General features: G+C 49.6%; 1 protein-coding gene and 1 long non-coding RNA gene across 5 annotated transcripts; both read left to right on the top strand.

Moving 5' to 3' along the window:
* The first annotated feature begins 2,092 nt into the window (after window positions 1–2,092).
* On the top strand, window positions 2,093–9,480 carry LOC136790299 (delta-1-pyrroline-5-carboxylate synthase-like). 4 transcript variants are annotated; one of them, XM_066993280.1, is made up of 5 exons: window positions 2,093–2,543; window positions 5,243–5,340; window positions 5,443–5,587; window positions 8,783–8,856; window positions 9,082–9,480. In XM_066993280.1, the coding sequence occupies exons 1-5, from the start codon at window positions 2,093–2,095 to the stop codon at window positions 9,220–9,222; spliced, it is 909 nt and encodes a 302-aa protein (XP_066849381.1). In that variant the 3' UTR covers window positions 9,223–9,480. The 4 variants fall into 4 exon arrangements, 3 of the variants coding, with proteins under 3 accessions (XP_066849381.1, XP_066849380.1, XP_066849382.1); XM_066993279.1 differs by having other exon boundaries at window positions 5,243–5,349; XM_066993281.1 differs by lacking the exon at window positions 2,093–2,543 and adding an exon at window positions 2,550–4,202 and having other exon boundaries at window positions 5,243–5,349.
* A 2,189-nt stretch (window positions 9,481–11,669) lies between these two features.
* Window positions 11,670–16,194, top strand: LOC136790301 (uncharacterized). The gene is made up of 2 exons (XR_010829897.1): window positions 11,670–12,362; window positions 13,802–16,194. It is a non-coding gene; the product is annotated as an uncharacterized lncRNA (long non-coding RNA).
* Window positions 16,195–21,975: the final 5,781 nt, after the last annotated feature.

Genomic DNA, 21,975 nt, shown 5'->3' with positions numbered 1-21,975 from the left:
GAGATCCTCGCCTGAGCCTAAGCTACTGGCTACGGAGTGTTTCTCACGCTCCCTGCGCGTAATCCTGGCTACAATATACCGCGTTATCGAAGGTGCCTTTTAAACAACAGTGATAGAAACTCAGGGGGCGATAGTACTGACCCTGGGTGTGGAACTATCCACGCAGGGAATAATCCACGCTGCACCAAATATGGTAGCCACAGGAGCGCTAATATACATAGCGCGTGCCAGATGCGACGTGAGAATCCTGCACCTGGATGGCCTGTCCCAAATGGCGAGAGGTGGTACTGGCTACGTGGCAATAAAGCCAGGAAGGTGTTGCCCCTGGGATGGAAGGGAGCTTGCACCCTGGAGGCAATAATTCCAAACGTGACTATTATTGAAGACCCACAAAGCCAAAGCCCCCTTGAGACCACACGCAGGATTAAGCGGACTCCAGACAATTCTCTAGTAAAATTCTCTAGTATTTCACAGCTTTGCAAGGTGGTTTTTACCTTGGTGAGGGGTGGGTGAATTAGAAAAAGCTATTGTAAATATCTCCGCTATAACTGAAGAACTAGAAAATAAGTTTGATAAGTTTGCAAAAATAGTACCGTAGAATCGAATAGTATTCGATTCATTAATAACCTCATAAGGAGGAGCGTGCACTGTAATTAATGCTAGTTGCTGTATAGATGTAGATCAAACGGGACGGATTTGACTGATATTTGGGGGGAAAAAAAGGTATACTGGGGGGCGTGGGGGGGGGGAAGATCCTACATAGAGTAGCTCAAGATGACAGTTCCTGGGCATTTAGAAACATGTGGGAGAAACTAACTTCGTGGTTACCTGAACAGAATTGGCTCAAACAACTATTTGTTGGTATTGTAAAAATAATGGCGTTGTACGCCTCCCATCCCCCGTGACATCCGAAGAAGACTATTGCGCCTTAACGTTGGAGAAACTCAAGAGCGCGGTACGTGAAGAGGTGCAAAAACAACAGTAGGAGTAAGGAAAGGAGAGGAGGGAACTGTGAGAAACTGAGTTGTGTTTTTGCAGTAGAGAACTAATTTTCTGTATTCCGAGGTAGTTGTGCAGTCATAATGAGGAGAAACGCCACGTGGGTAAGCGGACAGTAGGCGGCCTCACTGTTCCGAAATAAGGCAGAAGCTTGAGGAAAAACAGGTTGAGCAGCGTGGGCACGGTAAAACAAAGATCACAGGTTCCTGAAACATAAGAAAGGGGGAAAAAAAAAAAAGGAAATACGAAGGGAGAAATTAAAGGGTTGAAAAAGAAGTAAGATTGTACATACATGGGACAGAGGAGCGTCGAGTAGCTTGTGAACCTGCAGTACTCGGCCAGTGAGGACACAGGGGAGGGGATCGGGCGTCGGGGAACAGGGACTAAAAGTTGATGCTGTGCTTACTGCAATGCGCTCCTGATCGGCAGGACGCCCGCCACTGCAACCGCGAATAAAATAGCCTCAGAGAAGATCGCGTGTCAAGAAAATTATTTGAGTTGTTTCTCGCAGACAGACTTGACGAGAGAGGACCAAGAACACCCGCGCCTTCTTTAAAAATAAATAAATAAATAAATAAATAAAAAGGCAGCACAGGGGCAGCCTCAGGGTCGCCTTCCCACAGGGAAGCGGCGCCGTGATTGGCTGGACCGTGAGGGCGGATGTGGCGTCACGGCTAGCCTTAACTCAGGGCGGAAACGCTCCGTGATTGGCTCGGAGGAACCCAGGGCGGAGGTGCCGTGCAGGGCTTGCCGGCACTATGGGCGGAAGCTGTCGGGCCGGGCCGGGCCGCCGCGGCGCGGTGCCGCAACGAGGTTGGTGGTCGGCGCCGCCCCGGGCCGGGCCGGGCCGGGAGGGGGCGAGGCGGCGGGCGGTTGGGGCGCCACGCGGTCGGCGGCTTCTGCGGAAACGGCCCTTGTGCGGGGCGGGGGCGGCGCCGGAGCGGAGCGGAGCGGAGCGGGCGTGCGGCGGGGTCTGCACTGCGCGGGGCTTCGGAGGGCTGGGGGAGAGGGGGGCGAAGCGGCGCGGGGGGGGGCGGTTGCGTGCGCTTGGCCGACTCCCCTCTGGGGCGGATGGACTGCTCCGTCCCGCGGCATGCTGGGAGCTGTAGTTCTGTGGCGCGCGGCCGGTCTTTCCCCGAGCCGGGGCCGCGGCCGGGGCCGGGCCGTGCGCGCCGGGAGGCGCAGGTTGCCGCTGGCTGCGAGCGCGGCTGCCGGCGGTGAGGCGAGCGAGAGCCTTCGGGGGCGCTTCCCCGGAGCGTCGGGCCGGGAGGGGTGGGGGCTGCGGCGGCCGGGCGCGGGTCCTCGCTGCGCTCGATCGTCGGGCTGCGCCTCGGAGGTTTTCCTCCCCCCGCGCGCTGACGGCCGGCTCTCTCCTTTCCCTGCGGCTCACCAGGGCAGAAGCAGCTCCCCGCCGCTGGGACCCCCGCGGGGTTTGTCGCCGAGCGAAGGTGGCGCGGCAGCTGAAGGGAGGAAAGCTGCAGCTGGCGTGCTGCAGTCGCAGGTTTCCCAGGAGAAAGAGCAGCCCGTCTGTCCCAGCTGTCCGGGTAAGTCGCAGCGACCTCCGGGTGAAATCCAGGCGTGAAGGGGATTTTGGTGGCTCTCTTAGACGGCTAGCCCTACCAAAGGTCGCATCGGTTACAAAAGGTAGTAGTAACCTTGCAGTTTGTGTGTTCTGTAGCGTCTGTAGCACAATAAACTGGCAGGTGAAGGAATGAGCGGGTACAAATACACGTGACTCTACAGCTGAGATTAAATAACGTGCAGGTTCTTCTGTGTTTTGTCTTTCAAAGCGCGTTGTTTGACTCGGTGGTCCTTAACGATGATCCTCGGTGGTCCCTTCCAACTCAGGATATTCTATGATTCTGTTGTTGCCGAGCGCCTGAACTTTTTGCTCACATTACTGAGGAAAGGAATGGCTGTGCTTCTTCCCCACCCCCCTCTCTTTTTCTTTTTTTTTCCTCTCCTCTCCTTCCTCGATGACGGGGACTCGAAATGTTTTTCTCAGATGTCCATGTGAAAATTTAAAAAAAAAAAAAAAAAAAAGAAGCTGATGGTGAACACTGACAGAATTGGGTGATACTTTCAAGGTAGAGGGCAAAGAACGTGGAAATTCCTAGTACATTAGTGTTACTCTGTTAGCAAAACCGACGTACACGCCGCTTGCTGTTCCTAGTTTTTTGGTTTGGCCTGGTTTTCCTTTCAGAAGTCTCCCCGAAGGCCTTTGTGGACAAAACTTTGTCCCGCTTCAGCTTTAAGAATTATCCTAGAAACAATGAACAAGTGCTTGCAGGGCTTTATGGAACGCTAGTTGTGGTCAGTCAAGAACGACTTGGGAGGCAATTCCTTTCGTGGAATTGTAGAGTGATCGAGAGATCAAGGCCAGCGTTGTGAAGAAATAGTGCCAGGTTATAGTCACAGGTGACTGCCTTCTGAAGGGAACAGAGGCTCCCATCTGCAGACCAGACCATCTTTACCGAGAGCTTTTCTACCTGCCTGGGGCTTGGATCAGGGACATTGCTAGCGAGCTTACGAGCTTAGTTCAAACTTCAGATTATTCCTTACTCCTGCTCTTTCACGTGGGTACCAACAAGTTTGCAGCAAGAAGTCTGTGTTCAATCAAAATAAATTTCAGGGCCCTGGGAAGCTAGCTAGAGGATTCAGAAGCACGGGTTATCGTCTAGCATTTTGGGATATATTAAACACAGTGTAGGCAGCTGGTCAAAAGAGGTGATTCTCCCACTGTATTTAGCGTTGGCGAAGCCTCTCCTTCGATATTGTGTGCGATTCTGGGCTCTACAATATAAAAAGAACGTTAAGATCCCTGAAAGCGTACAGAGGAGGGCAACAAAGCCGGTAAAAGGATTGGAAGGCACGCCCTGTGTGGACGCTACGGTACTTCTGCTAGCTCCTCGGAATTGTATATAGTCATGAGTAACGCTCCTGATTCTAAATACATAGTCTTTCCCTGCATATAAGCCGAACGCTATTCTACAATCGTTTGCTTCTTCCGGCAGTGGATTCTGTCTTTCAGTGATTTATGGGTACTTTACATGTCCTGGATATTGCTTTCCAGATACCTGGAGCTTGCTAGCTTTTCTGTCTCCCAGACGTGTGGCTGATAGTGGTCTAGTCTTGTGAGCTGTGCTGCCGTGAAGTCTGTCACCTGTTGATGTTGAAGGTACTTTTCTGGAAAGAGGAAGGTGGTAGGTACAGTTTCACACCAGGCCATCAACAAAATCACGTACTCTTTTTATCATCTCCAGACGTGTTTCCTTCGGTGGCTTCTGGACTTTGGTCCATATTGTAGGCCCCGAGAAGGAAGGAGGAGGTTGGCTTTTCATAACCACAATTTCTTCCAGCTGTTTCAGATGGATTTCATGGTTGATTCTAGTTGAAATGACTGCCTCAGGAAAAAAAAATAACAAAAATGGTAGTCCAAACAACTTATAAAAAAATAAAAATAAAAAACAAACGAAAACACCGCTCCCATTTCCTCACAGCTTATTCATTTGCTGTGGTATCTTCTTTATGGAAAGAAGTGTCCTTTCCTTCCCAAGCTGTAAAGGAAGAGTTCAGGTACTCTTCACTTGTGCGCTTTAATCTGTGACGTGTTTGTTCGCATAGAACTTCTGGGAAGTTTGGCGGTAGAGTTTAGGGTTTACATGTTAGGTAAACAGAAGTATCGCTCAACTCAGAACATAGTTAAATAAAAGTACAATATTTATTTAAAATGAATAAGTGTGTGTCTATAGTCTTGTGTCCTTTCTTTGCAGAACTCAATAGTTAGCCTTTATACATATTTCTAAGTTGCCCGGTTTATCAGTGTACAACACAGCATTCGGGAATATCATCTGAGATTTTAGGTGAAGAGGACTGTCCTTTGTTCAGTTGTGCACTCTTGTGTGTCAGCCCTGATTCTGAACCGTATAAAAGCTGGAAACTTCTTTCCGGTTTTCTCTCTAACCTCACTGAAGTGTGGGTACTTCCCAGCGTACGTGATACTATTCAGCATGTGGATATTCTGTTTCCTCACACTAGCTACAATTCCGGTGAAGTTACGCATCTTGAGCCTGCATGTTAGTGTTTCATCCTTTCAGTTCCACAAAAGGAGGGTTCAGTGGAAGTTTTGAATCCTGTAGAGTGGAATACAGGTTTTTAGCCTCAAAGGCTTTAGTTATTTTTCCCTGGTGAGCTTTGGAACAGAAGATATGTAACATTAACAATTTTTTATTATTCATTTCAGGACTCTTTGACAGCCCTCCTGGATCCGATGATGCAAAGCTCACTGACATATCCTACCCAGGAGACCAACAATCGGTGACGTTTGGAACCAAATCCCAGGTGGGAAACGTAAGTGATCAAAGTGGAGCAAGAATTCGTGTTGAGCATGGGGATTCAAATAACAAATGCATTTTCGGGAACTGGCTCTATCCTTCATCGCAGGTGAAAGCAGCTCTGTGGGCCCTCCAAGGAGGCACCTCTGCAGTGATTGCAAGTGGAACCCACCCAAAGATCTCGGGTCGTGTCATCACAGGTGTTGTGGAAGGGAAGAAAGTTGGAACTTTTTTTTCAGAGGTAAAACCTGCAGGTGAGTACGGAAGTAACATGTACATTGGGAGCTGTAGAGATTTCCTGGAAGTTTAGGGTCGAAATTTGGCTAGGCCTGCCTGTTCAACAAATGGGAAACTACGCTCTGCTTGACAAACGGCTTTTGAAAGGTAATTTTTAGTGTTGGAATAGAACATCTTGAATCCTCTGCTCGGGTTCCTTCCAGCTGATGACTTGCTGCATCAGACTTGCATTCAAAGAACTGGGTAGAATTTGTATTGCTTTTAGTCTTAGAGGTTATCATCTATTATTGAAGATTTCAGGGTGAAAGCGTGCATATAGAATGTACGGCTGAACTAAGATAGTGTGTAGTTTGGGTTTTTGTCGTAAGTTCTTTTAATGACTCGGTCTTTTGTTACCGTATGCAGGAATGTTTTCCTGCCTCTGGGTTGCTGTGACAATGTAACAAGGGCCGCAGAAAGTCAGACCAAACATCGGTGGTCTTAGCAGAATGGAACGAGTATAGAGCGATACTTGTGACTTGCACTTTAAGACAAGCCAATGCCTTTGAGTATAAAAACGCTTAATGTGTTTCTTGTAAAAATCGGCCATATCCTTTGAACCCATGTAAACACTTAGCATCCGTGGGTCACAGCAGTCACGAGCCTTAACTAGGTATTGTGTGTAAACTCTGGAGCTAGCACTATGTGGAGAACTGATTCCTTTATTTTGTGTGTGTTTGTGGGCAGGAGGAGCGTTGAAGTTTGCTTCCTGCTAGCTTTTGATGCCCCCGCCTTCTGTATGGAAAGAGAACACGGGTGATCGATCTCTGTTCAACTTCTATGATATGAGACATCGTCTTTTCCCTCATCGTCTCTTTGTCACGTGAAAAAGTTTTTTTTTTTCTTAGTCCTTTTCTACAGAAACTGTTCCAAAAGTTTGGCGATCCCTGTTTCTCTTGGCTGAAACTGTTTTTATTCTACTGTGACCTTTTTAAGATAGGCAAAAATAAAATTCTGCGTAGCATCCAAGATGCAAATGAACCTTCAGTTTATGAGATAGCAAGGCTAACTTTGAGTTTTGATCAGACTGGTGATGTTTCTTGTTGCCTTTCCTAGGCCTTTTCCAAAAGCTTAAACGTGTAAGTTGCTCTTCGACGCTGATGAGCATTGAGGTGATGTTTTCATAGGATTATGTGCAGTACCGAGGCCTGATTTCCCCTTTTGCCTCTGCATTTCTTCACGTTTATCTGCTTTGAATTGTGCTTGCTATTTGGTTGCATAGCGGCTGCAAAGGAATCACAGGCTGGTTGAGGTCGGAAGGACCTCCAGAGGTCACCCGGTCCAACACCCCTGCTCAAGCAGAGCCACCCAGATCTGGTTTTCCAGGACCACGTCCAGACAGGTTTTGAAACCTCACAAAGACCGTGACTCCACGACCTCCCTGGGCAGCCTACGCTAGTGCTCAGTCACCCTCACAGCGAAAAAGTATTTACTGATGTTCAGGAAACCACAGGAGGAGGGGAACATCCTATGTTTCGGCCTGTGTCTGTTGCCTCCTTTTTTGTTCCTTGGGTACCAGTTAGAAAAGTCTGGCTTTGTCTTCCTTCCACCCTCCCTTCGTGTATTTACAGACGTCGATGAGATCCCCTCCAAGCCTCCTCTTCTCCAGGCCGAACGGTCCCAGCTCTCCCAGCCTGTCCTCATGGGAAAGGTGCTTCAGTCCCTTACCGTCCTCGTGGCCCTCCGTTGGACTCTTTGCAGTGTGTCCAGGTCTCTCCTGTACTGGGAGGCCCAGGCCCAGCACTCCAGGTGCGGCCTCACCGTTCCTGAGCAGAGGCGGAGGATCGCCTTTCTTGACCTGCTGGCAATACTTTGCCTAATGCCACCCAGGATACCCTCAGCTGCTTTTGCAGCAAAGGCACATTGCTGTTTCGTGTTCAAGTTGGCGTCCACCAGGAAACTTAGCTCCTTTTCCGAGAAGTTCCTTTCTGGGAAAAAGTGCGATATCAGCGCTTTTCACTTTGTCCTACTGCAATAAATTTGTATCAGCTATAAAGCTTTTCATCTTGTAACCCCACGTCTCAGACGATTACAAGTATGGTGAACAGCAAAAGTAAAGGTGAAATCTTACTGCGACCCTTCCTCTACCATGGAACGTGGTTACTCCCATTCTTTCTTTTGTCTTCTGTCTTCCAAAACACGCTTGAAATACTCAGGTACCTTTTTAAAATGAACTCTTATCTCCTCGCGTGTGTCACTTTTTTTCAAAGAACACGAAAATACGCTCTACTTTATAAAGTATGACCTCGCTTTAAAAAGCTGTTTTAACGCTCCTTAATTAAGTCTTCTTAATCAAGTGTCCGCTAGTTCTTTTCTTACCTCCTGTTATTTTCCTTAACGTGGGAATTCCTGCTCTGGCAATTTCTGTAGGACGCTTCTGAAATAGAAGTCCGGGCCTATTAGTCACATTTCAAGTCATCTGTCCTACAGACAATTTCAAGAGAGTTAAAAATGAAAACGTAGCTTATCCGTGAGCTACTTGAGAACTCCTTAGTGAAATGCTGCGTGAGCCTTTTGACTTGTTACTTCTGCTTCTGTTTCAAAACTTGTTCTGTATCGTTTCAGTTTGAGACAGGTTCTTTGATATCCACGCCAAGAAGAAAACCTTTCTTCCGTAGGAACCCTTCAGTGTGCACAGGGAGAGGCGTGGAGAGAGCAGCTATTCTGCAAGCTGTTACTCAGGCCGCTTTTGGCTTCCAGCGCCGTTTGTACATTCCCGTGTTGTTTTGCAATCTTTTCTCTTTTCGTTAGTTGTCTAATTAAACTTTTTCAAAGGATGCCTCCCTGTTTTCAGTTTTCTCCTACGCCCTGAGATTTAGCCGTCCTTGTATTCTTTTGCTCTTTGTCAAGTCTTTTTGATACAAGCTGTGTGCAGCTTTGATACGAGCTTGTTTGTCCCCTATGACCTGGATGATCTTGCTGAATCTCCGTGATGCCTTGAAAAGGGCTGTGCTCGGGGACCGTGGCAGCATTTTGGTATCTGATACAGATTTTCCTGTTCTGGCATACAGTGAATTTCTTTGATATGTCTATTAGGACCGTACCTGTTTTCCTGCTTTGAGTAAAGAGTTGGAAGATGAAAGGTTAGCGTTCGTTTCCTCCCACATGGGCTGTAACCTTTGTCTGCGTGTCTTGTGGTTGTGTTTTGTTTGTTTGTTTGTTTGTTTTGGCAGGCCCTCCAGCAGAGCAGCAGGGTGAAAGGGCTCGAGCTGGTGGCAGGACCCTGGCAGCTCTGCAGCCTGAGCAGGTGAGAGAACAGTATGTGCTCACTCTTTAAGGTTGGGAACACGTGGCAAGTCTTAAAATACAGGTTTATAACACAAATGGGTCCTGGAAAAAATCAGCTGGCTCCAAGCATCCAGGGAGTCAAGACAGTGAGAAGATGTGTCAGTAGAAATGAGCTGAAGTGAGCCAGATGTCAAACACCACGGACTTCATATAAGGATGCAGTTGAGAAACTTTTCTCTTTCAGAGAGCGGAGATTGATTGTTGTCTTGCTGACTTGTTACCTGATCAGAGAGAAGAAATTCTCTTGGCAAACGAGAAGGACTTAGAAGAAGCTGAAAATAAAGGTAATATTATGGGTCCTTTCATGGTACTCCTGTTGTCATGAGCTTTTCTGGGCCTCAAAGGAAATGAGCAGAACTAGAATATTCCGTCACCTGCAATTGGATATTACGGCTGTCACAGGTTAGTGAGCCCAGGACTTTGAGAGCTTGTCAGTGGAAACAGCTGCAGCTTCCATAATTACATGAGAGATGTCTTCATCAGAGAAGACAGAGAGGCCTTTGAAAACAGCAACCCACGGCATTGTTTAAAAAAAAAAATAAAAATCTAAATAAATAAATAAATAGCGTTTTCTTTTGCCAAAGGAGGCTCGCTTTAGGAATTGAATATAGCAAGTATCTGCCCTGTTATCGTCATGTATGAAATAGCATGAGTATCTCCTGGGCTGGTTAACGTAATGTTTGGCCCCTGTGGGGAAGGTTGTTACTGAAAAATGATGCTTTCCGGAACGAACCATGTTACCTTCTGACCGAGGAAAGTACAGTTCAGGCAGCATAGACTAAATCCGTTCTTTTGCGTTCGAGGGGTGCATCGAGAAGCTGGTCTTGGGTTAGAAAATGTGTGAAACTGGCACGTCGCAAACTGTAATGCAGAGAGGTCTTTGATAACAAAAGCGTATTTCTGTTGGTGAGTTACTGGAAGGCTGCAAGAAGTCTTGCCTCAAAAGACTCTTATGAAATGAATTCTGTTGCCATCCCAATTTTTTTTTTCTACGGGCACATTCTTGGGACTTGCTTCTGCAATGTCGAGAGTTATTCAGGGTTGGTTTTTGATACCCAGCGTAGAGAAGGAGTTAGCTTACGTTCAGGTGCTGCGGTTTCTGCACGTGTCTTATAACGTAGGTTCCCTGCTTAACTTGCAATTTATGAGGTTCCTACCAATGAGCACTTTCCTGTCCATGCCGAACGCAGCTGAGTTGCAGGCTACCATTAAACATCAAATGTTTGATATAGATTGCTAATAGCAAATCGCAACTGTTAAGAATATATGCTAAAAAAAATTAGCACAGAAAGTAGAAGCTCTAGGCTGTGAGTGGTCTGTCCCATACTGATACTGCATGTTTGCACCGAGGCAGAATGATTGCTTTCACTCGCTTGTGGAGCGATGAGTCTAGGCTCTCACTGCTAGTATTTTTAGCAAGACTGATTGAGCATTTCTCTAACATATGAGCAAGTGTTTGAGGAGCAAGTGATGGGTATGGGCACTTAGAAAGAGACTGCCAAAGGGCAGCTTCCTATTTTATAACTGAATTTTGTGAGCGTTGGTCCTCGTTTCATACTGAAGGGGAGTAGGCTCTAGTGAAGGGAGTATGTTCACGTGAAAGGAAAAGGCACTAGTCTCCCTCGTCTGGCATTATTACTTCCTTGCTGCTAGCTCTGTTCTTCATAGAAAGCCAGTATGTTTCCTCGTCACATTCTAGTCTGCCTGCCTAGACTTCAGCCTTTGCCTCCTGGGTCTCTTGCCTTGCATAGACAATCTCTCCCCTTCTCCTCTTCTTCTTCATCTCATTTGTAAACCTTTTATCAGGCTGATTCTTACTGCCTTCCCACCCCCACCCTCCGACCTTTTTCTATTTTTTCCTTTTTTTCTATTTTTTTTTTTACAGACTTAGGATGGCTTGTCTTGTTAGTTACTTTTTTTCCTGCCAGCCCCCAGCCTCAAGTTCTCCGATGCGACTTCAGAGGATCATCTTTGATACCTCCGCATCTGAATAATACGGTTTCTGTCCCATGCTGTAGCTGACGGCAGGACGGACTCTGAGTGCAGAGGAGAGGTTGCTTCCTCCCTAGTTTCCTATTGCGTCCCATACTGGTTTGGGTAAGCAATTTCAGAGGAAATTTGACTTCTCCGTGGAGCAGCGTGCGCCTGACAGCTAGCTGGAGACAGCACACACGGCATTGAGTCAGCGCTCCGAGTGCGGTCCTGAGTTGCAGTAAAGGTAAAACAATTGCAGACTGACAGTTTAGCTTCTAAGGAGCACATACAAATAGCAGGTTTGCCTCTGATGCTTAAAAGGCGAGGTTCCGAGATCACATTTCACGGACTGCTTCCTATAGATTTCAAGAAATGCAATCGTTCTGAAGCACAGCCGCCCTCTGTTATTGTTTAAAGGGAACAAACTGCCTTGAGACCCGTTACCTGCGAGGGAACCGAGGGCGGAAGTGACGTCAGGGCGTGCCTTCCCTGAGGGCCAAAACGGCTCGGTGATTGGCTGTACTGTGAGGGCGGATGTGGTGTCCTGGCGAGCCGTCATTGAGGGCGGATACGCTTCATGATTGGCTGGGAACCCAGGGCGGAAGCGGCGTCACGGCTAGCCTTAACTCAGGGCGGAAACGCTCCGTGATTGGCTCGGAGGAACCCAGGGCGGAGGTGCCGTGCAGGGCTTGCCGGCACTATGGGCGGAAGCTGTCGGGCCGGGCCGGGCCGCCGCGGCGCGGTGCCGCAACGAGGTTGGTGGTCGGCGCCGCCCCGGGCCGGGCCGGGCCGGGAGGGGGCCAGGCGGCGGGCGGTTGGGGCGCCACGCGGTCGGCGGCTTCTGCGGAAACGGCCCTTGTGCGGGGCGGGGGCGGCGCCGGAGCGGAGCGGAGCGGAGCGGACCGGGCGTGCGGCGGGGTCTGCACTGCGCGGGGCTTCGGAGGGCTGGGGGAGAGGGGGGCGAAGCGGCGCGGGGGGGGGCGGTTGCGTGCGCTTGGCCGACTCCCCTCTGGGGCGGATGGACTGCTCCGTCCCGCGGCATGCTGGGAGCTGTAGTTCTGTGGCGCGCGGCCGGTCTTTCCCCGAGCCGGGGCCGCGGCCGGGGCCGGGCCGTGCGCGCCGGGAGGCGCAGGTTGCCGCTGGCTGCGAGCGCGGCTGCCGGCGGTGAGGCGAGCGAGAGCCTTCGGGGGCGCTTCCCCGGAGCGTCGGGCCGGGAGGGGTGGGGGCTGCGGCGGCCGGGCGCGGGTCCTCGCTGCGCTCGATCGTCGGGCTGCGCCTCGGAGGTTTTCCTCCCCCCGCGCGCTGACGGCCGGCTCTCTCCTTTCCCTGCGGCTCACCAGGGCAGAAGCAGCTCCCCGCCGCTGGGACCCCCGCGGGGTTTGTCGCCGAGCGAAGGTGGCGCGGCAGCTGAAGGGAGGAAAGCTGCAGCTGGCGTGCTGCAGTCGCAGGTTTCCCAGGAGAAAGAGCAGCCCGTCTGTCCCAGCTGTCCGGGTAAGTCGCAGCAACCTTTGGGTGAAACCGAGGCGTGCTCATAAACTTCCTGCAGCCCAGGCTCAAAGGCTTAATCAAATTTGCAGAAGCGCGAACTGCTCGGCGTGGGAAGCGCAAAGGAAAGCCACGTAGTGCCTGCCAAGCTGTAGTAGCTTCTTAGACCTAGAACGAATTGGCCTGTTGAGCTCTGTCTCTTTGTTGCTCAGTCTGTGGTACAAGAGGCTAACCTTTGTCCTGCCTCAGCTTTCAGAGTTGTCCTAGAAATAAACTAGTGCTTGCGGGGCTTTCCAGAACGCTGGTTGTGGTCGGTCAAGACAGACGTGAGAGGTGATTTCTGCCTGTCTGTCTGTCTGTTGGTTATGTCCCGAGAGTTTTGCTTGAACTGTGTGCAACAAAAGAGGCCTTGAGCCCGTACTGAGCAGCGAGAGAAAGCAAAACTCCAGGTAAGCGCTGGCCGTGGCAAAGTTGCTTGGGAATTGAGCGGCTGGGGGCTTTCCAGCAGAACTCGGTACGCAGACAGAAACGTGACCTTCGAGGTCTGCCTTGCGTTGAAGCTGTGGTATTTGACCCATAACTGTATGGAGCTGCTAAATCCTAGAGGGGATGATAGAGACGTCCCTGGTTCAGCCTTTTTTGCCACAGTCATTGCAGAAATGTTGGAAAAGTGAGTATCATCCCTCTCTTTAAATTCATCTTTTAAAGCGTTCTTTCTGCAGACTCCTGTCTGTGGTTAGGTACTTGATTTGCGTGAAACAGAGCCAGACTTTCCTATTAACTAGCGCCCCGATTGAAATTCCCTGTCATCGGAGGACAGGAACTATAAATGGTGCTTGGCAGTTTAAAATCTCTTGGCTTCTATGGAGGCTAACTTGCCAAAGCGAATAGGAAGTAGCCTAAAGTTCGGTAAAGACGCTGAATAGAAAAGGTCCTCTTCTTGACGGGAAAAGAGCTTTGCAGAACACAAGCTCTGTTTCCCGTAGGGCTCCCTACTTACCCACCCGCTCAGCGATTATTGCAGGCTTTGACTGGTCCCCTCAGGTCCAATATCGCACAAGCGTTGTGCCGCAGACGGTACCTTAGCTTACTTTCCATCTCGTGCTGCGTTACTTATACCCACAGAAGACTTACTTCAGCGTCAAATAAACCCCGTGCGAAGCGTCCCCGACTCATGCCAGTGGGACCATCCTGTTGTGGCTGGTAAAATCCAGGAACAGGACGATGCTTGGAAGAATGTAACCTGTGGAGGAGCAGGCAACAGTCTCCTGTTAGGCAACAGGTTTTCGAGACTGGTTTTCCCACCGCCCTGTGCGTTTTGAAGGAGGCAGTCCCTAAGCTGATGCAATCCAACTGCATCTAAGCTGTAGGTTGGTACTTCCATAAGCTATAAAGGAACTTAACGTGTTGGGTTTTTTTGTTTGTTTGTTTGTTTTTTAATCGAGGCTCGTGTGCGTGCGTTTGGCTTGTCCCGATGGCTGGTGTAGATGATCACTCACATGCCCCAAAGCTCCTTGTGCTGATGTTGGATCTGCCCCTTGGCAAAGGACTGCATCCCGTGTGTTCAGCTTTTCTTCCTTACCGTCTCGTATGTATGTATGTATTTATTTACTTTTCTGAAAGAAAGGGTGGATTTTTCATGGGTCTCTCTGTGAGCGTATCGAACCAGGCTGTTCAGATGGCTGTCGACGAAGGGGATTTTGTTGGCTCTTTTAGATAGCTATTCCTACCAAAGATTGCATCGGTTACAAAAGGTTGTAGTAACCTCGCAGTCTCTACGTTCTGTAGCGTCTGTAGCAAAATAAACTGGCAGATGAATAAATGAGCAGGTACAAATACACGTGACTCTACAGCTGAGATTAAATAACGTGCTGTTTCTTCTGTGTTTTGTCTTTCAAAGCGCATTGTTGCCGAGCGCCTGAGCTTTTTGCTCGTGTTACCGAGGCAAGGAATGGCTGTGCTTCTTCCCCCCTCATCCCTCTCTTTTTTTTTCTCCCCCTCTCCCTTGATGACAGGGACTCAAAATGTTTTCCTCGGATGTCCACGTGAAAATTTAAAAAAAAAAAAAAAAGGCGACGGTGAACACTGACAGAATTGGGTGACTTTTTTAAGGCAGAGGGCAAAGAACGTGGAAATTTCTAGTATGTTAGTGTCACTCTGTTAACAGAACCAACGTACACGCCGCTTGCTGTCCCTAGTTTTTTGGTTTGGTTTTCCTTTCAGTAGTCTCCCCAAAGGCTCCACAAAGGACACCTTGTGTATCTTTTCTGTTCTTCCAGGATTCATTTGTCAGGAAAGACAACCATGAAATCCAAGGGCTGTGGACAACCATCTACCAGATGGTTGTTGCAGTTGCCTTTGGTCACGTCATTCGTCCTTTTAGCTCGCCCTTTCCTTTACCTTGAGTGGAATTTTTCTTGCCGCGCTGTTTGCAGTGGTAACATTGCTGCCGAGGTGTTTTTTGACTAAAAATGATCTTAACTGTAGTAGTGAATTCACAGATTGTGGCTTTGTGTAATGACTCCCATGATCGCAACTTTTTTTTTTTCCTTTGTCACAGATAGGAGAAAAGCTCTTTCCAGAGAGATGGAGAAGGAATTAATTATACCTCTGCCTCATTCTGTGAGACCGGAAGACAGTGAGTGACTAACTGTAAGCTGCGATTCTCAGGAGTTGCATAGCTAAGAGTCTCGGGTTCCTTCTCTGCCTGACCCCTAGGGCCTTAGGCATGGGAAATCTTAGGCTTAATGTTTTTCCCTATGAAATACTGTCACGTTAAGGGGCATAGCTGAGTAACTGTTACAGTTGTGGTCGGATTCAGGGTACTGACCTATCATGGTCACGGATTCACCTAAATAATGTAGCACGCCCTTGGTCTAGTCACGTTCAATGAGAACTGTCACGGCTGGGAACAATGCAATGAAAGGCAGTGTTCAAATGTTACCCCACAGAGTCCCAGTGCGGAGGGTGGCAGGGGGAAGAGAGGCTCAGCCCGTCGACTGATCCCAGAAGTCAGAAAGGTATCCTTCGTGATGGTATCTTCCCTAACATCCCCTTTCACTTCAGACAGTTTACATTATTTTCTCTCCTTTAGGTGGGGCTTGAGTGACTCTCGTCAGGCATACCTTGGTTATGATTGGTGAAAAGTTTTCTTGCTTTTGTTTAAAGGTAAGGGGTCTGAGAAATTCATAGCACGCCCTCAGTGAGGGGTGGTCGTCCCTCGGAGGCACGGACCTTTTGGGATGGAGGTGTGTTTTGGTATTATGATGATACTAGAATGAGCAAAAGTTCCCTAGAGTACAGTGTTTTGTTAAAAACATGACAGGTCGTTGGCTCAGGGTAGCAAAGGTGCAGCTTATCAGTGTGTCTCAGCTTATCAGTGGGTCTCAGTGTGCACGAGAGCATCGGATCCCCATCTGGTTGCAGAGCCTATCCGTGGTGTTTCCACTCCGCTTTACGCTCCCTCCCCTTCCTTAGAGTCAGCACACCGAGTTCCCCTAGTGCGATAGCACGTAAAGTTGGAGGCCTAGGGAACGCTTAGGTAGCGCAGCTGCCCTCCACCCTGAAAGCTTCGATGCTGTACGCTTTCTTTAAAAGGTGAATATGAGTTTAATTTGCCTAGTTAACTTCAGGCAATTACTCTGCAACTACCCAAAGCAGCGACAGTGAGAAGCCCACTTCCAGCATCCGCTCCCCACGCAGGGACGGACAGACGGACGCCGCTCTTTGCCTTGCCCGCCAGGGGAAGGGGAGAACGACCGGGCAGGGTGCCCTACCGCAGCCCCCATTCCCCGGAGTCCTGCACAGCAGTTTAATAAAGTTTGCTTTCCGGCCCGTGCCCCCTTTGGTGGTTGCCATCCCAGGAAGTGGCTTTCGCCGTCTGTGTGTGGGTGCAGGTTCCGTAGCGGGGTGGGTATGGAGGGGGGGTGGCCCCGTGTCTGTCGGCCGGAGTGCGGGGCCAGCCCTGCCAGGTGGGGGGGCAGCTGCCTATTGTGGGACGGGGAGGGCAGCTCGCTGCTGTCTTTGCTCCCTGGGGTGGGGAGACTGCTCTGTGGGGTGGGGGCTGCTTGCAGAGGCGCAAGTGGGGAGGGGGCTGGGGGTTCCCGGCAGGACCCCCAGGGCAGGCGATGGCGTTGTGGAGGCCGGGTCCCGGGGGATTGGCGGCTGGGGCAAGGAAAGCCCAGGCGGGGGTGGCATGGGGTGGCAGGCACAGGTCTGCGGGTGCTGGGCTGCAGGTGGGGAAGCCTGGGGCTGGCTCCATGGTGTCTGCAGTGTCAAGCCGCCAGGAGCACCATTCGCCCAGCAAGCCGGGAGTTGTGGTCGTTGGGCTCAGAGCATCCCGTTGCCCATGTTGGGTTCGTTGTTATTATCTCCCTGTCTTTTTTGTCCTGATAAAAAATGTACTGTTACAGCTTGCCGCCGCTCAGCTTCCCAGCCGTGAGCGGCACGTTGCTCAAGGCAGACCCTTCCTCCCTGAGGCGGCGCGGGGTGCAAATTTCTGCTGTTTTCGTTTGTGCTTTCTCTGGGAAAATGGTCTGGGAAGCCGTCCCTGCTGCCCTCAGGACGCATCCTGCCGGCGAGAAGCGGGTACTGCAGGCGGCGGGGCCACGCATGTGCGGTGGCGCCTTTGGATGCCCCCTTCCGCCACCTGCTGGTGAAAATCCGGTACTGCAGGCGCCTTGGGTCAGCGCATATGCTGTGGTGCCCCCTGGCGCCCTCTGCGCCACCTGGTGGCCTAAAGTGGGTACTGCAGGCGCCTCGGGGCCGCGCATACGCTGTGGCGCCCTCTGCCGCCGCCTGGTGGCGAAAAGTGGGTACTGCAGGCGCCCCGGGGCCGCGCATGCGCGGTGGCGCCCCCTGGCGCCCTCTGCCGCCGCCTGGTGGCCAAAAGTGGGTACTGCAGGCGCCCCGGGGCCGCGCATGCGCGGTGGCGCCCCCTGGCGCCCTCTGCCGCCGCCTGGTGGCCAAAAGTATGTACTGCAGGCGCCCCGGGGCCGCGCATGCGCGGTGCCGCCTTTCAATGCCCTCTGCCGCCGCCTGGTGGCGAAAAGTGGGTACTGCAGGTGCCCCGGGGCCGCGCATGCGCGGTGGTGCCCCCTGGCGCTCTCTGCCGCCGCCTGGTGGCCAAAAGTATGTACTGCAGGCGCCCCGGGGCCGCGCATGCGCGGTGCCGCCTTTCAATGCCCTCTGCCGCCGCCTGGTGGCGAAAAGTGGGTACTGCAGGCGCCTCGGGGCCACGAGTGATGTTACTACATCATTTACTACATTTTTTCCTGCGAGTGATGTTACTACATTGATTTTGGTTTTGGGGTGTAATCTGTTATGCTGCTAGATTTTTCTTCCTGTGCAGAAGAAAAGTTGAGCTAATTCCAGTTAGCTTCAGTAACTTGCTTTCTCATATTGTCATTTCAATATTCAAAGCTGAAGCAAAAGCATTGGTATTGTTGCTTCTAGAGAGACGCCAGTTCTCCGGTCTGCACTCTGCATGCTGTTCAGATAAGCTAGAAAAAAATAAAGGAAAAGAAAAACAGCTGCTGCTTCTCCTGTTCTCTTTCTGCTTTCTACTTTCTTGTGCTTTGCCCCTCCCCTTTCCCAGGTGATTGGCTTTGGGTTCCAGGCAGGGCCTAATGGTAATTGAGTCACAGGCATCCCATCAGAGAGCTCATTCTGCCTGGGCTGCAGTTTGGGGTAAGTGCTTTGTTTTTGCTTCAGTCAGTTGCAGGGGTCTTTAGGTGGGTCAGAGTCTACGGACTGATGCGTTTCCAAGTAGAGATAGGTACGTCCTTCTTTGTGAGGTAACAACTAGTAGGATCCTTGCTGATCCTGGCTGGAATAATAATAATGCACAACACAGAAATCATATGAGAGATTTGGGGTCAGAATGGGAAAGTACTCGTGGATGAATCCCAAGGACCTGGTATCCCAAGGTCTCTTGAAAGTTCATTTTGTGATTAAAGCCTGGCAAGATACACAGAAAAAGCTCCAGAAGGTGGGGGTTGTAGTGAACAGTCACTGTGGGGGGCCCTCCTGCGGGAGGCCCTGGAGGTGTATATCGGGAGGGGAGATGAGAAGGAAAAGCAGAGAGCGAAACTAATGGTATTGACAGTGTAGCAGGTAGTGAGGCAGAGGGTTGGAGAGAGAGGAAGAAAATCATCTGGGGGAGTCAGGGCCAGGATGGAAAGGAGAGGAAGAGAGATGAAGGAATAGCAGGCAAGGAAAGACAGGCTTTGAAGTGTGGCCAGGCTGGCCGTTTCAAATAGGAATATCCAGAGTGGAAGAAGGAGGAGAGAAGGAAAATGGGAAAGTACAGGCTGGAGAAAGATAGAAGTGTTAAAAAGGGTTATTGAAGGTGTTAAAGGTGGGGTGTGTAGTGTTTGACAGAGCTGTTTGAAGTTGAATGAGCAGGGAAAGAGGATGAAGGCATTATCTAAGTAACAGTCTAGAAGTTTTGGTATATTTGCTGTGATGTTTGGTCAGTTTCCCAAGTATGGGGGGGGGGGGGGGGGGGCAGCCTGCTCCACCCCCCCTCTCCCCCCCCAAACCTTGGTATGTGAACCCAATACACTGGGGCAGCTAGATCATTACTGGCTTGTAAAGTATCAGGGATTAAATTAACTAATGAAACCCTAAAAGTGATGGGGGTAGAAGGGGCTGGGATAACAGCCCCACTTTTGGGGGATACCAGGCTGAGAGTAGGGGATAAAATGATTACTGGGCAATTACTGTATGTACCAAAGGCAGGGACTAACTTGTAGGGAAGGGATTTGATGATGAAATTGGGCATTCAAATAGCAAATTGTTAGACTGGAATAACAGTGTTATTAATGGAGTGCTCTCAGGCCCTGAGAGCAAAGATCTATTCACCTCTGACTGGAAAGACCCTGAAATGGGGGCGGAAGCAACAATACAGATGGACAGTTTTACCTCAGGGGTTTACAGGGCCACCAATTTATTTGGGCAAGTTCTAGAACAGATTTTGGAGCAATTACAACCTCCCAAGGAGGTATTACTGTTACAAATATGTAGATGATCATTTATTGTCAGGACAGGAGAAAAGAGTTGTGAAGGAAGCTACTGACAAGCTATTCGGCTCGGGAGTATTGAAAAAGAAATTACAATATGTAGAAGGAGAAGTCAGGTATTTAAGGCATCTAATGTCTGAGGGAAAACAAAGAATAAATCCAGAGAGGATTCAGGGAATTGTTGAAAACTAAGAAAGAATTAAAAAGTTTTGAGAGATTTTTTTTTTTTTTTTAAGGAATCAGGCACCACGAAGTCTGAGGGAAAATGGATACTCCCTGATGGGAGAGAAATGCTGAATAAAGCACCAATGAGGCAAATATTAACTGTTTTACATCAAGAGAGTCACTGGGAGGTGCAAGCAATGTGTGATGTTGTGCTAAGAAAGTATGTCTGTGTAGGAGTATACACTGTAGCGAAGCAAATATGCAGACGATGTACCGTATGTCAAAAGGTAAATAAAAAGGTCATCCGTAACCCATCTAGAGGGGGACGGGAGCCAGGGATTTGACCTTTCCAAAGCATACAGGTAGACTTTACCGAGTTACCTAAAGTAGGGAGACTAAAGTACTTGTTTGTCCTAGTTGACCGGATGGGTGTAAGCTTTCCCCTCGGTATCTGCCACTGCGAACACGGTGGCTAAGGTATCACCGGAGCAAATAGTCCCTAGATATGGGATAGTTGAAAACATTGATTCAGGTCACGGAAGTCATCTCGCTTCACGAGTACTGCAAGGGCTAATGCAGGCCTTAGAGATTCAATGGAATTTTCACACCCCCTGGCACCCCTCCTCTTCTGGGAAGGTAGAGTGAATGAACCAGACATTAAAGAAGCAATTAACTAAGTTAGTGTTAGAAACCCAACTTCCTTGGGTAGAATGATTACCTTTAGCACTCCTCCAGGTTCAAACAGCACCAAGAAACGATATAGGAATTTCACCGTATGAGATGCTGTTCGGATTCCCCTATCTGGGCAGAAGGGATGAGATACCACAATTCAAAACAAGAGAAGTTTCCTAAGAACTGTATTCTGGGGTTGTCCTCTTCTTTGTCATCTCTCAGGACCCGTGGGTTGTTGGCTCAAACCCCACCTTTGGAATTCCCCATTCTCCACCATCAACCAGGAAATTGGGTCCTGATTCGGACCTGGAAAGAATCAAAACTCCAGCCTGAATGGGAAGGACTATTCCAAGTACTACTAACCACTGAAACAGCCGTAAGAACTGCACAAAAAGGCTGGACTCACTATACTCGAGTGAAGGCATCCGTCGACCCTAGTACCTGGGAAGCTGTTCCTACAGAAGACTTGTTGGAAGTTGAAATCGAAGAGAAAAATCTCGTAGTGGACTGTGAGCAGGATAAAAGCTTACAGTTGTAAACTAACCTTTTATTTTCACAGGTAACTAATGAGTGTGACTTGTGATTGAGAGAAAGGACTGGCCTATAGCGAATCAAAGTGCTCCCAAGGGGTTTTTGTTCTAGTAGTAGGGTACATATATCTTACTCTTTGTATTGGTAATTATTTGGAAACCTAAGGGTTAAAAATAATGACCGGGAAAAATCAACTATTAATTTTGTTTCTAGTGACTGTAGGCCTCAGAGAAGGCCTTGGTCAATTGGCAACTTGGAAAAGGCATGACCAGATAATAGTAAGATGGGATACCCCGTCAAAATAGGGGTGAATGTGACAGAGGGTTATGTACCACAATCTGTCATGTTTGATGCTTGTGAGGTGTTAGCTTGTGGAGATTTAAATGCCCAATGACAACTGAGCAGAGAGAACAAGTAACTGGGAGACACCCAACAGCCAGATTGAGAGCAGCTGTATGGAAACGATCCTCTATTGCCATCAGAGAAAGGGAGAAACTCAAGGAGAAAACAGGAGAGAAAACAGGAGGCTCTCTTTGAAATGTGGCAGTTCAAACATTTGAGATTGAAACAGGGTATGGGGATGTGAATGCCTGGATAGAATGGGTCAAATATGCTGTCCAGAGTCTCAACCGTAGCACTTGCTATGCTTGTGCCTCGGGACGACGGATTGCCCGGATAGTGCCCTTCCCATTGGGGTGGACCAGGGATTCCCAGGGGATGCGATGTATGATTGCATTGTACCAAGAAAAGACTGCCTGGGGAAATGAGGCCTGTAAGTCTCTCTCTTTGCTGTTCCCTTCCTTGCGTGATAGCAATATCAGGGTTCCCCCTGCATTCTCTACAGCTACAGGTGACCATGCAGCTTGCCTCTCACGGCAGGGTGTGAGCGCTACCCGGCATCTGGGAGAATTTGCCTTGTGCACAAGGACCTTGAATGCTACCAAGGACCTGAAGGGAAACTGCTCAAGACTTGAGATCCCCAGGGCAGATCTGTGGTGGTACTGCAGAGGGAAGATCTTATGGTCCACCCTACCATCTAATTGGGGAGGCACTTTTGCACTTGTTCAATTAGCTATACCCTTCACCCTGGCATTTGAAAGAGAAACATCACAAATACACAGAAGAAGTAAAAGAGGCTCAGGAATGTCATTTGATGATAGAGTGTACATAGATTCTGTTGGGGTGCCTAGAGGAGTTCCCGATGAACAGAAAGCCAGGAATCACATTGC

The sequence above is a fragment of the Anser cygnoides genome, chromosome 3 (genome assembly GCF_040182565.1).
Source record: "Anser cygnoides isolate HZ-2024a breed goose chromosome 3, Taihu_goose_T2T_genome, whole genome shotgun sequence".
Classification (NCBI taxonomy): Eukaryota; Metazoa; Chordata; class Aves; order Anseriformes; family Anatidae; genus Anser; species Anser cygnoides.
This window is presented reverse-complemented; position numbering and strand designations above follow the sequence as displayed.